We start from the raw sequence: 15888 nt of genomic DNA, 5'->3' as shown, positions 1-15888 counted from the left end.
AAGCAAGCTATCCAAGCATCCTGTAGAGCACCAGCTGGCTCAGCTCCTCCTTGTGGCACAGGGCAGACACCTCTCAGAACAACCTTTCACAGTTTAACTGTTGGGGAGCTGTGCAGGAGTGCACTCATCACTAATGCCAACCACAGACACAACAGTGACTCAAGTGTCTCGAAGATGGGAGTCCAAAGGCACACTCACAAAACAGAGCAGCTTCGAGAGATTGTGTGCTTAGGAGCCAACCTCCCACGAAGCCCGCAGGGAGGCTGCATTAAGTTGGTAGACCACACCCCCAATCTGCCAATACTAGAGTATTTATTAAATCAGAGTAGGATTTCCATATCTGGATCAAAATTCTCCTCACATGAAAACAGGCAATGGCCTCTCACTGGTCTTACATTTTGATGCTCCATTCTTCTTCATCATTAAGGAGAGCCCAGAAAGTTTTCTCACCACCATATCTCGTCAGGAGGTTTACACCAGGGTCCTTGGTCCTTTGAGAGGTTCAAGACTAGGCTACCTTCCCTGAGAATTAGTGCTGGACCTTTCTAGGTTTCACCATGCCTGAAGGCCAAACCCTAAACTATTCTTCAGGAAAAGGACGGTCAGAAATGGCCACCAAAGCTTCCAAATTCCCTCCCTGCAACTCCAAGGGTGATGTTTTCAAGGCAGACCTAGCTAGCCAAGGCCTTACCTGACTAACAGAATCAAGAGTCTGGCCAGCACAGGCACCTCCTGAGGCCTTTGAAGAGTGTGGGAGAGTCCCAAGTGTCCTACTGAAAAGGACTCAGCTACTGCACTGAGAGGGGAGCAAGTCTATCTTCTCTGTCTCAGGCACAATGGTCGCTCAGTAAGCTTGCATAGGGGCAGGAAACCCAGTGTGAGCATTGCTATTGTTGAACAGCACAGGACGGAAGACAAGCAACTGGTTACTCTTCTTAAGTCTAAGCCTCTCAACTTACTGCCTGGGACAGGGACTCCTGGGTTTCTGGGACTTCCCAATCAGACCACCAAGTCCATGAAAATACCCATCATAGATTCCAAAAGCAAGCAGAGCCTCCCCGCCCCACAGCTAGCTGCTACTGGGAGGAGGACCCCTGAATGCTAAGACTGCTCAGGTGCCTGAGTGGGCTGTGTGAACATAACTCCCCAGATGTCACTAACGATCCAAGAGCTCTGTCCTCCAACAGCTCCACCCTCAGTGCTGACTTCAAAGATGGGAAAATATTTAATATTCCAAGCCGTTCCCATGTACCCATGCCCCTCAGCACCTCTGGAGCAATGAAAGCATGAAGGATGGATGAGGCCACATGGAGAGAGAGATGCTGCACCCTCACAGGCTAGTCAGTAACACATGGTCCTCCTCCCTTCACTCTGGACTAGAGCTGGGGTGCTGGACAAGCAGAGCAGGGAAGCAGAGGACCACCAGGTGTATCTCAAAAGTCTAAACATTGTCTCCCAAAATTCTAAACATTGAAAGAAGCCAGGAAATGATGTCTGTGGAAAATCACCTGTGTTTACAAGTCAGAAATGGTTTCATACCATGGTCAGAGGCACCAGTAACAGTAGCATAAATGTTGCAATAGTGTCTCATTTGATCCCACCACCCCGGGAGACAAGTGCTGGGTCTTACAGATTCAAAAAACTGACTGCAACTCAGACTGCTTGCTGAAATCTCTGGTCACAAACAGCACAGCCAAAAGGAAGAATACTAAGACTCCTCAGCCACCTAACTATTGTAAGACCAACTAGGGAGAGGCGAAGAGACGAGTGGTCCCAGTTCTTTCACACTGGGAAAGAGTTAAGGGGAGGGGCATTCTCAGCATGGAAACAGATGATACCAGGTTTCTAGCCATTCTCAAGATTCTAAACATTGAAAGTAGCCCTTTCTAGCAGGAAAGGCCAAGCCACTGGCAGCCACATGCTCTGCCCAAGAGAAAAAAAAGACAGGTGCAACAGTCTCACTTCAGGGAACTGTCTTAAAGGCACATGTATCGCTCTTGCAGAGGACCCAAGTTCAGTTCCTAGCACCCAATTCCAAGGGATAGGTGCCCTCTTCTGGCCTTGATAGGCACTATATTCATGTGCACACTCTCATGTGTGCATGCGCATTTACAAATAACTTTAAAAAGAGTGCTGGTTTTCTGTGGAGAAAAATTGCAGTGGGCCTGGCTGGGTGCCCTGTGCTCCACAGGACTGTCGTAGCTTCAATTTGTTTGCAGTTTGGGGCATCACAGAGCAATGGAACCTATGTGAGGACAGATGAGAACATGGCCAGGGAAGGGCTAGACTGGCCTGGCTGTACCACCCTGAGAAGAGAGAATGGAAAAGCAAAAACAGGGTCTCCAAGAAGCCAAGTCTTAGAAAGAAGAGCAATGTTAGGTACTGGGGGGATAGAGGGAAACCAAGAACCACTAGGAGGGACATGAAATGAATGGGGACAGGGGACTGAAGAGCTAGCTAAGCTGTTAAGAGCACTTGTTGCTCTTGAAGAGGACCAAAGTCTTGGCAGCTCACAACTGTCTATAACTCCACTCCCAGGGGATCTGAAGCCTTCTTCTAACCTCTGTGGGTACCAGGCATGCATGTGCTACACATACATACATGTAGGCAACACACATACCTGGAAAAATACACACACACACACACACACACACACACACACACACAAGCCACATTCTCCACAGCTCTACTTCCAGGAACCAGGAAACTCCAAATAGACAAATCCACAGAGATGGCAAACATTCTAGTGGTGGGCAGTAGCAATGGAGGGCGAAGCCAATATACAGGGCTTCTCTGTGAAGTGACTTGAGTGTTCTAGAGCTGTTGCAAGGAAGTGACCCTAGTCCTGACATCAAGAATCCCAGAGTGAGGAAGTGTGGAACAGACCTGGGAAGAGGAGTGAGGTGGAGACTGTCCTCTAGGACAGAACAGGCTTGTGCTAGGCAGACTATAGCCCCTTCCGCACTAATGGTGAAACCTGGCAAAGAGGACAAATCTGAAAAGGGAGGCGGGAGAGAGAAATGGGCCAAGGTGTCTGCCTGGAGTCCACCCACCCACAGCAGTTCTGACTTGCCTCTCTCTGTCCCATGGCTCAAAAACATTTGCTGACTAGGACCCTTGGTCCCTACTAACACTGCCAGTTCTGCAAGACCATGTCTGCCTGGAAAGGGTCACTTGGGAGTTAACTAAGCAAAGCAGGAAACAAGCTCTAAATAACATCTTGCTCTGAATACATAGCAGGACCAGGCCAACACCGCCTGACCATGTAAGGGCGGGAGAACTCTGAAGCATGCCTACAAGCATTTACCTTCTCAGCTCACCACTAGTCCACACGTATGGAGTCTAGAGCTACAAACACAGCTGTTAAAGCACCAGCCAGATGGGCAGAACAATCATAGGCATGGCCCGGGTCACCCATTCCCTCTCTCCTAGTGACGTTCAATCAAACTAGGTGTCAGCCAGAGGCAATGTGGCAGTCACTACTAGAAAATGAGAACGTATCAGGTGCCCCTGGCTCCCTGGAAAGACACTTCTGAAGGGTCACCAGCTGGGACAGAGGTCCTCAGAGGCTGATGACTCTTCTCCCAAAGACTGACTGAGCCAAGGGTGTTTTGTCCTAACACTGTGCAATGACTTTAACTGTCTCACTCAAGGGACCGTAGAGCTTCCCTGCCCTGGCGCTGGGTATAAGCGACCAATTCCTCTGCCATTAAGCAGAGTGTCCCATGATGTTCTGTGCTTAACATTTTCAGTTTGACATTTAAAACAATGAGTACTGATAGTACAACACACACACACACACACACACACACACACACAGGCCAACTCTGTGGGGTCTTCCACAGTTGTTAAGAACATGAAACAAGTCTACCTACAGTGATGCCTTTGGACAAGACAACAAGGTCAAAGGGCTCCACGCCACCAAAGGCCCTCAGCAGCACAGCTCAGTAACTGCAGTGGGCCACCCTGCCAGGCAAGGATGCCAGCCAGAATGGCTGGTGAGACAAGAGCAGGCTGAACAACATGTTCTGGAGATCCCAGGGTACTGACGACAAAGCTATGATTAAAATTTACATACATGGGCTAGGGCCTATAGCAAAGCAGGGAAGGCCAGGGTTCAACCCCCAATTTAAAAAAAAAAATGTACATGATGTTTTAAGAGGGGTCACCTCTGGATTAGGAAGAAGATGGGAGCATAGGAGGGGAGACTTCTGAAACTACAAATGCAGAAACAAACCACCTACTGCTTGTGCATAAAAGGAAAAACTGCCTTTGGAGCCAGCATGACTGTTTCAAATCGGACACTTTCCTCCTGGGAGCTGATTCCCCCAAGCAACCGCTCAGGCCCTGGGCAGGGTAGTGTTTGTTTCCCACAGCAAGAACTTCTTTACACCGCTGGAGAGATCCATCTGTCACCAGGGGTGCATGGCACACCAAGGCGCACAGTCCAGCACAAGCACTCGCTAAGTCCAGTAGCACTGAGGAATTAAAATCTACCTCACTTGAGAATTGGCCACTTTCTCTACCCAGCTTCTTGCCACAGCACCCAGATCCTGACCAAGGAAGCAGGCCACAGAATATGAGTGTGCCCTTCTTGGTCATTCCATTGAGGGCATGCCTGTCCCTGGGGACTGGTTTGGAATTAACTTAGGTACAATTCATTAAGACAGACACTCTTTTGCGATATAAATATAGTGTAAAACTTCAGAGAGCCTTAAGAAAACAAGTAAAAATTCAGATACCATGTTGCTAAAAAGTGGGTTAAGGTGGCCATGGTGGTTATACCACCTTTAATCCCAGCAGATGCAGGTAGAGCCATCTGCCTAGTCCACACTCTAAGTACCTGGCCAGTGAGAGCTATGTAAGGGCTCTATACATAAAGAGGGTGAATTAAGTCACCCCCTTTAATATCAGCGGAAAGAAGTATGTACGTATCCAATTGAAACACAACAAAAACTCTAGAACTCAGAAATCAAAAATTACTAGAAAGAATGTTTCTCACAGCAAAATTATTTTCCCTTGGAGATGAAAGTGCCCCACCATGCCTAATTTTCCTGACATTTCTGAGGCTTTGAAGCCACAGCTAACGGATCTGAATCATCCGAACAAAAACCACGCTACAGTGACATGTTACTGGAAGGCCTAGAATAGAGTGCTAAATATACAGGCCCTGGTGGAAAAACGATCACACGTGAAACTACAGCAAGTTGTCCATTGCTTGAGCGGACAGACAGCGCCTCTCTAGCAGGGAACTAAAACACTGGCATGTCTGTAAGTGAAAATAACAAAATATAGCAGTAACGCCTGCCTTTTACTAATAAAAGCCAAGCTTACGCTGACTGTGAACCCAGCTCTGTGAGACTCTTCTCCCATGCTCTCTGCCAGGAAGGAAACAGGACCCTCGCCTGAAATCTACATCAGGCCTGTATCCAAGCCCTGGCACCATCCCGACTGTTCACCTAGGTAAGGGGGTGGGTGGAGAGGGAGGAAGGGGAGTCAGTGGCTCCAAGGTTTCATCTGTGGCATTACCCTTTCTTCTTCAACAAGCATGCCACTTGGAGCCGCATCCTGCTTTATTTGGGTTGGCAGTTTAAGTACCAACAGCGGGGTGGCACCATGGCTGCAATGCTGAACTAGGTCAGCCCCAGCCTGCTCCAGGGAGCTCCCAGTGCCCCAGGCCTCAGCTCCCTTCTGCCTCCCAGAGGAGAAGAAAGCCCAGGGTTCCAGGGTGGGACTGGAGAAGCCGTTCTACAAGATAAAGGCCTTTGGCATCATTTTTGGCCTTGAAGAGCTTTTCAGCACCTTCTCATTTAGTAAACAGGAATATAAAGTCCCCCAAGGCTTGAAGAGAGCTACCTCATTTGAGAACTAGTGCTATTGCAAGTTACATGGCAAAATGAGGTGCCTCACGCCTCAGGCCCCTCAGAAGACAAGACCAAGGGATGGGATATAGGTACCAGGACTCAGATGATGGAGCTCAAGGTTTGGGACTGAGGTCTATTGGGAGGAAGGTTCGGGGATGGGAGATGGGGTGTAGAATTAGAGGCAGGGACCTCACTCTGGGGCCAAGAGTAGGTGTAGGATCTGAGGTTTTAGGGTAGAGACTCAGAGTTCAGGGTCAGTGTGGTATGGGTTGAGAGGAACAGGACCAAAATTTTTGAAAGCTGGGTTTCTGGAACCAGAAATCAGACTTGGGGGATCAGAGTCAGAGACTGGGGGCCAGGGGGTGAATCAGAAAACCTGGGGTCAGCGTATGCTTGGGTTTGGAAGCCAGGACATCCAAGTATCAGGATTCTGGGTCAAAATTCCAGGTCAGTACTTGTGGCTCTGGAGTTCCAAGGCAGGAAAAAGATAGGGATTTGCTGTCTTGGGAGCAAAGCAAGGAACCAGCATCAGGATTCAAGGATCTGGACTGAGTCTGGGTTCCTGTAGTATGGGTTAAGACAGGGGTTCAAAAACTGAGTCTTCGAGTTTGGCCTCGGGTACCAGAAAAGCGGTGTTAAGGTCCCGAGTGTGTAGCTGGAAGTTTCCTGGCCTAGGGTACCCCCCTGCTATGGGGTCAGGGTCTGTCTGGGGCTTGGGAAAATCCTGGTCGGAGTCTCCAGCTGTGGGTAGGGGGCATCAGAGTCACACGTCCCAAAGACAACTGGCCCGGAGTCCGCGGCTATAGAAGACGCTGTAGGGGCCGGAATTTAGGGTCTCCAACTGAAAATGGGGATGTCAGGGTCCCGGGCTGGGAGACTCCTAGCCCGTAACCGCCCCTCCCTAGCCGACGGCGCGGCACTTACGTCGTCGAAGAGCGAGCCCACGTTGGCCGTGACCAGCAGGACCGCGGTGCCGGGGGCGGCCGCCTTCCCCGCCATGGTGCCCGGGCGGAGCGGGCTCTGGACTGGGTGGCGGCGGCCGCTTCCTGCGGGGCCGGTAGGGCTGGGGTCTCGCGGGGCCGCGGGGCGTCAGCTGCGCCGGGGGACAGCACAGGGGCGCATCGCGGGCTTGGCGGGTCGGACCGGGCCTGGCCGGGGCTCCAGCCTCGCGGTCGCGGCTCTTCGCTGCTCCGCGGCCCCGCGCCCGCTCGCCGCCGCGCCTCACAGCGGCCCGCGCGCAGCCATTAGACCCGCCGGGAAAGTTCCCGCAGCCGCCGCCGCCGACTCCGGCTGGGACAAGTCCCGCCCCACAGGAGGTGGGACCCTAGAAGGCGGGGCTGTCGGTCGCGCCGGGGGTGGGGCCTCCCTATGGGGCGGGGCCTGCACACAATCTACAGACTTGGGTCTTAGGCTCCCTGGCTCCGGGTCCACTGGAAGGGCGGGTTCTCGAGCCTGAGTCAGGCTGGGGGTGGGGTTTGTGCAGGGGCGGGCCTGCTCACAGGAGCTAAGCCTAGGGTGGGGCGGAGCCAACACCAGATGGAGGAGGGGAGAGGCGGGCATATGGGGCATTCCTGTCAGTCAGGCCCCTGAGTCCTCCCCTGGCTTTGCCCCGCCCTGCCGCGGTTACGCGCATATTCCACCCTCCACTCCCATGACGTCACGACCCTGTTACCAAAGCGCTTCTTAAAGGAGCCGCGAGTTTGGACGACTACAGCCCGCCTTCTTGTTGGGAGCCCTGGAGATCCTTGGAACCTCTGTCCTGGCCCCCCATCCCCCCCCCCCGATGTGGAACCGGTCTTCAGCCTGGGTCCAGGCCCTCGCCGGTACGGGGAGTCTGACGTAGGCGGACCGTGGGAGGGAGCAGGGCCACGGAGAATTAAGGAGGAGCCTCCTCCAGTCCCAGCTCTGGGTCTGCAAAGAGTGGGTCTGCAGATCAAGTGTATGGGATTTTGCAATTTCCTAACACGTCCACCCAGTTCCTTATATAGGACTTTGCTTACAAAACAGAAAGCTGTTGGCATCCAAAAACAGAAAACTAATAAATCCTTTTAAGAAGCAAGCGTATTGATGTACTCCTGTAATCCCAGTACTCGGAAGTTGTGGCAGGATTGCTATGAGTTCGAGGCCAACCTGAACTCATAGCAACCTAAACTAGCTTGAGACCATACCCCGCCCCTCCCACCTAAAAAAGAAAAAGTTCAGATTAGGTGTTTGGATAGCCAGCTGTGGCCCCCATGCCACACCCAAGGACAGTTCCCAAGGTGGGGGATGTGGTCAGTCCGGGAATTTTAGCCACCAGAGAGAGCTGGAGGTGGGGGGCAGGGAGGTATGCTAGTTAGAAGAACAGAATCAGTCCTACATGTAGAAGGAATCAAGAAATTTCTCTGAGATAGAGTCAGTTGTTCCTGGAGGTGGGACGGGGCTGGTAGGGAACATATAGTGAGCTGGGTAACCCTTGCTAGTCTAGGCCTCCAGAAAGCCCTGTCCAGTGGGGCTGCTGCGCTGTAGCCTGCGAGGAGGCATCCAAAGAAACAGTACTACAGACATACTAGAACCCTGTTTGCAACGACAGTTCTTCTGGTGGGTTCATTCTTTAATTTTGTATTTAGTTTGTATGTATGGTGTGCATTGGTTCAGACACACACGCTACAGAAAACAGGTTGCAATTATCAGTTCTCTTCTTATAGCATGGGTTCTGGGATTTGAATTCGGGTCATGAAGCTTGGTGACAAGGGCTCTTACTCACTGAGCCATCTTGCCCGCCCGCTATAGATGGACTTTTCAGAGGTTAACAACCGCCGGAATTAATTTTAACAGGGCATTTACTTAACGCAATGGATGTGAACATCATCCAGTGTGGAACTAGCATTTAGCAATGTTAATGAGCTTCCCACAGCAAGGCTTTGAAATGAGTATCTGGTGCTTACAGCGCAGTGCCCAGTAACCACATGCTCCCTACCAAGTGTTTCCCAACTCTTGGCACCATCTGAGAAAGAATTCAGAGATGCGACAAAGAAAAGGATTAAGAGAAAGTAGTATTACAGAGAGAAGCCCACACTCAAGGAGTCAGTGTGTACAGGCTTCTGGAGAAAAACCTGTGGCCGTGCTTTTGAATGCTCTATCTTATAGACAAGCTTTAGAAGAAGAGAGGGTATTCAAGAGTTAAAGTTAGGGAAAGACATTCTAAGACTGGATTGGCACTTTACCAAAATAAGGTTTATTCTCTCTTCTGCCCTTATGGGTTTAGGGTTGTCATGATGCCAAGATGCATGATGGGAGCAGGCAAATTTGCACTGCCAATGAGGTGGAAATGCTGCTATAAAGAAGCAAAGACTGGTGTCCATCTTCACCCCACTTTGCACAGACATAGGGTATGCTCCTACTGCTCTGCTACACTCTGCAATGGCATCAAGCTCAAGCTGCAGTGTGGTTTGCCTTTATCTCTGCCTGTCTCTAGTCTACCTCTCAACCCTTTTATTCCACAAAAATCCATCTCTCAACTGATTAGTGTCCACACCACTCAGTAGTAGATGTCTGCTGTGAACTGAACTGCGTACCCCATCCAGACTCGGTAGACTTAAGCCCTAACTCCACATTCGGTTATTGGGAAATAAGGACTATCCTGGGGTCTTTAAAGTTACAGGGGCCTGAAGGGCGGCGTTCTGATCTACTGGGATTAGTGTCCTTATAAAAAGTGGGATCAGAAGTCCTCTGTCCTCTGCCCCTCCAGCTGCACATAAAGGTCATGTGAGCACAGCAAGAGGACCTCTGCCTAACACCAGGAGCACCCTGTGCTGGAACTTGAATTTCCAAGCTCTGGAGCTGTAAGAAATAAATGTCTGCAGTCAAACTTCCTGTCTGTGTCATTTTGCCATCCCCACGGAGCTGAATAATTCAACAAAGTTAACGCATGCCAAGCATTATCTTGTTTGTTTGTTTGTCTTTGTTGTGGGGAAGGGGGACCAGGTCTCACACAGCTAGGGCCCGTGCTGAATTCCTAATCCTCTTGTCTCCATCTCCCAAGGGCTGCATAATAGTACATCGCTATACCTGGCAAGCATACCCTTAATAGAAACCAAATATAGGGCATGCTGTTCCCTGTAACCTGTTTTGAAAGATGGCATCGCTTCCTTGCCTCCCCTCGGGCCATTTTCTCCCTCATATACCAGCACCCCCTGGCCAAGGTGAGTATTGTCCTAACCCCCTTTCTTCATAAACATCAGAGTCTGTCCTTCCTTTATCCTTCCAAGCATGGCTCACCCTTACAGTCTTAGCCCCCTCTTGTACCTGTTATCCATTCTGGACTCCTCCAGTACCCTAGTGGGTAGTCATAGTCCCACTCCAACATCCTTTCCCTATGACAGACTCACCCTTCACATCATCGATAGCAATGTTACCTCCAAGTCCAAGCACCTCGCCCTCCCTCTGCCCTTCAGATTCTCTTCCACAAGGCACTCACACACACGCACACACACACACCACACCAAAAACCTTCAAACCCAATGCTGATCCCATCCTTTATCAATGCACACATGCCCACAAGACACGCACACAGACATGCATGCGTGTGCCTCAGCTTCCAGCTTCCTCTCTCTGCTTCTCCAGGGTTCAGTCACGCTCATGCACCCCTCCCTCACCTCTCCCCGTCCCTTACACTTTCTGACTGCCCTTCGAATCTGATTATGTGTGCTATGTACTTGCTCTGAGTCTACTTCCAAAGTAGAGAAAACTTAGCTGGGTGGGGGGGAACAACTCAAAAAATTAAAGAGTACGTACTGCCACATCCAAGGCACCCTCGGACTCAGGGGCACAGCCACCGAGCACTAGACCTCTTGGTGTCCCACATGAGTCCTCATCACTAAAGATGTCAGCAGAAATCCTGCCTCCTCTCTCTGGACCACCAGCCACCCTAGCAATTGTTCTTACCCTTCACTGTGGAAATATTCATCCTGCTACAGCAGCAAGCTGTTTTATCTGGTAGCTAGCTACTCTGTGACTCCCCAGCCCTTCAGGGAGATGAGGCACCAATCACACATCCAGGATGCGCCTCCTGGGGTGTCCCATCTGCTCATAGGCTGGCATTTCAATCATCAGTCTGCTTTCATACAAACCCTCCTTTATCCTGTACCTTGCTATGTCCCTGCATCTTTCTGTCTTTACTGCAACCCTGTCCTAAAGATGTCCTAGAGTCTCTGCCTAGCATGTCAAGGAGCCATTGTCTTCCAGGGTGTCAGTTGGCTCCTCATACCCACATACTACAAAGGTATGATAAAAAAAAAAAAATCCTACTGGCCTTCTAGTTCAGCAGCCAGTTCCTAGGCTGGATCTCAGCCAGCCTTCCAATGTGGCTGATGCCTCTATTCGCTCCTGAAGGCTTGCTCTAATGTCCATGACACACCTGCCAGGACCTACCTACACTATGGAGAGCATCCCTCTGGCCCTTCCTTTGCTAAACTCTCTGTGTGCCCCACTCAAATCCTGGGGTCCTGATTGTGTACTTCCTGGGGGCATACTTCCTCCTGGCTGACCTCACCTGGGTCCCACGCCTTGCCTTTGCCCTCCACAACTGATTGTGACTCAAAGAAAGCTTTCACAAATCTATATACCCCTTTTCTTCTCCAATTCATTTCTAAAACATCCCCTCAGTGACACCCTAGCTCTGGCCTCAGGACCTTGGCAAGCACTTGTCTCATTAGCCTGGCTGATGTCCTCTTATCTCAGGTCCCACACTGGCCCCTCCCTCCATGTCACTTGCTCCTTTACCCTATTATAGTATTATAGAGCTGGCCTCATAAAAAAGTTCTCAACAAATATTTACTATATGAATCAGTGAGATGTCAGGCAAAGCTGGGTCCAGAACCATCCAGTCTTCAGGAAGAAATAGTGCTCACTTCACCCAAGTTCAAATCCACATTTCTAAAAGCAGTAAAGACACTCCTTTTCCTGGGCTTTCCTCACCTCTCAGGTGCAGTCTGGGGTCTCTCTGTGTGTGTGTGTGTGTGTGCAGGACCCAGATGAAATGAGAGCATAGACCCCAGCAAGGGCAGAAGCCGCAGGTGGTGGCAGAGACAGCATGAGTCCCGTTATGGTGATATCCATTGTCTTTGGCCAGAGGATTTGGAGCCCCCAGGAAGGAAACTAGATCCAGACCATTTGCTAAACTCTAGGTTGCAGCCTTCCTAGAAAGAGCAGCACACTGGCCACATTGTTACTTAGTCTAAGAGAATTTCAGATTCAGAGCTAGCAACAGGTTGAAGGGTTTCAACCCATATTCCTTGTGAGTATTCTGGGTCCCATTCAGAAGTTACCCTTAGCATATGGCACTTCACGGTCCTAGGGTACATTCCACTCTTTTCATAGCCAGGTTTCAACATCCGTGCCGCTGCATACCACAACACTAAGGTTAAGTGACTTATTAGATAATTTTCTGCAGACAGAATCTAACTGGATGCAGAGTGGAAAGAATCCAAGCTCCAATCCTCTTTTGGTAGGGAAAACGGGGTGGAGAGACCCTTAAGCTAGGAAATGTTTTTGATTGAGGGGGCCGTATCTATGTCTATGTCTGTATGTCTGTGTCTCTGTGTGTATATGTGTGTGCATGTACCCAACCTGTGTGACCTGTGAGAGTCAGTTCTCTCCTTCCAATATGGAGATCCTGGACATCAAAGTGATATTCTCAGACTTGGCAACATGCATCTTCACCCACTTTTAACTATCTAGTTGGGCATACTTGTTTGTCTTGAGATAAGGTCTCATTCTGTGGCCAAGGCTAGCCTTGAACTCATAATGATCTACCTACCTCAAAATTCTAAATTACAGATGTGGACCAGTATGCCCAGCTGATCCTAGAGTTTGCTGATGGGACACATGTCATCACCTAAGATAAGAGCCCTACAGGAAAGGAGGGCATCCCTGAGTCTGATGGGTCCCCTCCACAGTGATAGGCCTGGTAGCACTTACCACCTTCAGATTCCAGCTGTATGAGAGTGGATCACAGTGTGCCCTGCTGTTCCTCAGAACTGTCTTAAGAGCTGTTTCTGTTCTGTACACGAGAAAATAAGAACTAGAGATATGGTTCAGTGGTTAAGATACCTTCCTGGGGATCTGAGGTCATTTCCCAGCACCCACATCCGGTGTCTTACAACTACCTATAAGTCCAGCTCCTGGGAATCTGACTTCTGTGGGCACTTGCATTCATGTGCATAGCCCTATTCCCATACAAACATATAATTAAACTAATAAAAATAAGTCTTAAAAAAAAATGAAACTTCCAGAGTCAGCAGGATGGGGCAAAGTCTGGGCTCAAGTGGGACTCCAGATCAGCTGCTTGTCTAAGCAGCAACTTGCAGCCTTAACCTGCCAGCATGCTCTCGCTAACCTGATTATTCATTCGACAAATATGTACTAGGTGCTGTTCTATAGCTGTTTCCTCATAATGGTAACATTCCTTTGGGGCTGGGTGGAGACTCACCAAGAACATGAAGCTTTTAAAACTCACAAGAAGATTAAAAGACTCATAGGTTCATACATTTTTTTTTTAATGTTTGAGGCCTCACCCTGAGATTATATAAGCAGTCAACACCAATGTAGCAAATTGTGCAGCAAAATCATATAGCGTTTGTGGATCATCACACATAATGGGGTGGTCTTTTCAGCAATGCAGCTTCCCAAGACACCCATATTTCCGTAAATTATTCCAATAAATCCACTGATTGATCAAGCTGAACTTGGATGGATTCATTTGTTTCTATGGTCTCTCACTAGCTTCTCTACCTGGTGTGAATATAAATAATCTCACTTAAGATGATGAATATTAAAGTCCTTCTCTTCAACAAGCTGAGACCCCAGTGCAGGTAGGCAAGGGACATGTGTACTGTATGTCAGATGGTATGTGCATGGTGGCTTTCTGAACTGTACCATGGAAGAATCATATGCTGGGGGCTAGGGAGATGTCTCTATTGACAAGATACTTGCCCTGCAAGCATGAATACCTGGGTTTGGTCCCCAGCCCCAACATAAAAAGCCAGGCATGGGCATGCATGCTTGTAATCCCATTGCTGAGGCGATCAAGACAGATAGATTATTGGGGCTTCAGTGACCATGCAGCCTAGCTTAAATTGGCCAGCCTTACTTCCTAATAAGAGACCCTCCCTGTCACAAAATCAGAAAACCAAAACAACAAAAAAGGTGTGGTTAGGAGCACTGGCTTCTCTTCCAAAGGACCCTGGTTCGATTCCCAACACTCACATGGTAGCTCACAACCCTCTGTAACTCTAGTCTCAAGAGATCCAACACCCTCTTCTAGACTTCATGGGCACCAGGCACACATGTGGTGCAAAGACATACATGTAGACAAAACACCAGTGCACATAAAAATAAATATGGTGACCAGCTCCTGAAGAATGGCACCTGAGGCTGATCTCTGCCACACACATGTACCTGCACATACATGCACACATTCATCTGTGCACACAGTTAAACACTGACCAAAGAACATCAGAAAACGACAACACTTCATACATAGAGTATGGAAGGAAATCGTCCATTTGTAGCATTATTTTGATAGTTGTCCTTAGTCTGACAGTCAGCACTCTGATCATGACCTATACACCGTTTGGGCTTCTTCTTTAATCCCAATATTATACTTTATAATTATAAAGTGCTTTCTGATAAGCTAAAACTCTTTCTAGATGTCTCTAGTGGTTGTATCAATAAAGGTCACCTAATACACACATGCTAATTCACTGAACTGGTTACATCCTTTCACTGTTAGATTCTCTCTAATACTGCATAATTAGAAAAATTGCTCAGCAGTTCAGAATGCTCACTGCTCTTACTGAGGACCTAGGTTAGTTTCCCAGCATCCACATGGTGGCTCACAAGTTTCTGTGACTCCAACCCAAGGAATCAGAAAACTGATCTCATCAGCAGCCAGGCGCACATAGACAGCACATACTAGGACTTTCTAGGAATTTACCAGCATATCTATCTACCAGATAATAAGTAGGATATAAAGGGTGACTGATGCCCCTCTACAAAGCAGCCTCTTTGATCTAACACTAAGCAGAGGAGTGTACCATGATCATGGAAGGAAGACTCAAATGACGGCAAAATATGAATTTCCCTCTATTGATCTACAGATTCAACATAATCCCGGCTTCTGTTTCCTTCTTTTCCTGTTCCTCTCTCTTCCTTTTCTTCCTCCTCCACACTTTCTCCTCTTCCTCTTTTTTTCTGTCCTTCGTAAAAGTTGATACTTTGTTACTAAAACACATAGACACAGAGAAAGGATCTAGACCAAGGGAGAGAGTTTTGAAAAAGATCTAAGCCTGGATCTTGGACTCACACTACCTGGTTTCATGACTTGTCATAAAATTTCAAAATCTTTTCAGGGGACATAAGGATAGGAAGCCAAAGGTGCCAATGCCATGGGAAACAATGTTCAGCAGATACCACTGGAATCAGTTGTCTCCCTATATGGCGCAGAATAAATCTGGACTGTACCACACACTGTATCAAAGGGCACTACACCAAGCTAACACTATGAAAAGTTTAAGACGTGAATACACAATGATGTATATGTATCCTGACGATTTTTATGAGCAATAATATAAGCCATACTTCTTTGTTCATAGGAAGTTGTAAATTAATTTGATGGCTTGAGTCGATGTAAAGAAAAATAGAGTCTGTGTGTTCTAAGGTAGTGATAGAATATTGTTTCTTAGTCAGTTACACACCTAAGTATGCAGAAGCCCTATATAATGAGCAACTTATGAGCTGGGTGGGCTACTGCCCTTAGGAAGAAAAATCTGAATTCTAACTGGCATCTATTCCTATGACTTCAGAAAAGGTGCCGTGGCACTTCCATTGCAGAAATGTCTTAGAGAACAGCTTCCAGGCCACAGTTTTACCCCAACTGTAGGACGTCTGGCTAAGAGGAGCTTGGAGACCACTCGACCCTCAACAGCTCACATCTGATATCACCTGGAAGAGGGATGCAGGCGGGCACTTGAGAGTTTGCACT

At 48.7% G+C, this 15888-nt stretch overlaps 1 protein-coding gene and 1 long non-coding RNA gene across 4 annotated transcripts in view; one reads left to right on the top strand and one right to left on the bottom strand.

Moving 5' to 3' along the window:
* Inpp5a (inositol polyphosphate-5-phosphatase A) overlaps positions 1 to 7179 on the bottom strand; it is a 190579-nt gene extending 183400 nt beyond the window's left edge. For 2 of the 3 annotated variants that reach the window (NM_001127363.1, NM_183144.3), the window contains exon 1: positions 6789 to 7144. In NM_001127363.1, coding sequence (NP_001120835.1) covers positions 6789 to 6863 — 75 coding nt within the window. In that variant the 5' untranslated portion in view covers positions 6864 to 7144. Of the gene's footprint in view, positions 1 to 6788 lie in introns of all 3 variants that reach the window. The other variant, XM_030242333.1, reaches the window with a different exon arrangement.
* On the top strand, positions 7106 to 9784 carry Gm46004. Its single transcript, XR_001778314.2, has 2 exons — positions 7106 to 7687; positions 9112 to 9784. It is a non-coding gene; the product is annotated as a predicted gene, 46004 (long non-coding RNA).
* The last annotated feature ends 6104 nt before the right edge of the window (positions 9785 to 15888 follow it).

This window comes from Mus musculus, chromosome 7 (genome assembly GCF_000001635.26).
Source record: "Mus musculus strain C57BL/6J chromosome 7, GRCm38.p6 C57BL/6J".
NCBI classification, from domain to species: Eukaryota; Metazoa; Chordata; class Mammalia; order Rodentia; family Muridae; genus Mus; species Mus musculus.
Note: the sequence above shows the minus strand (reverse complement) of the source record. Positions and strands in the feature narration are given on the sequence as shown.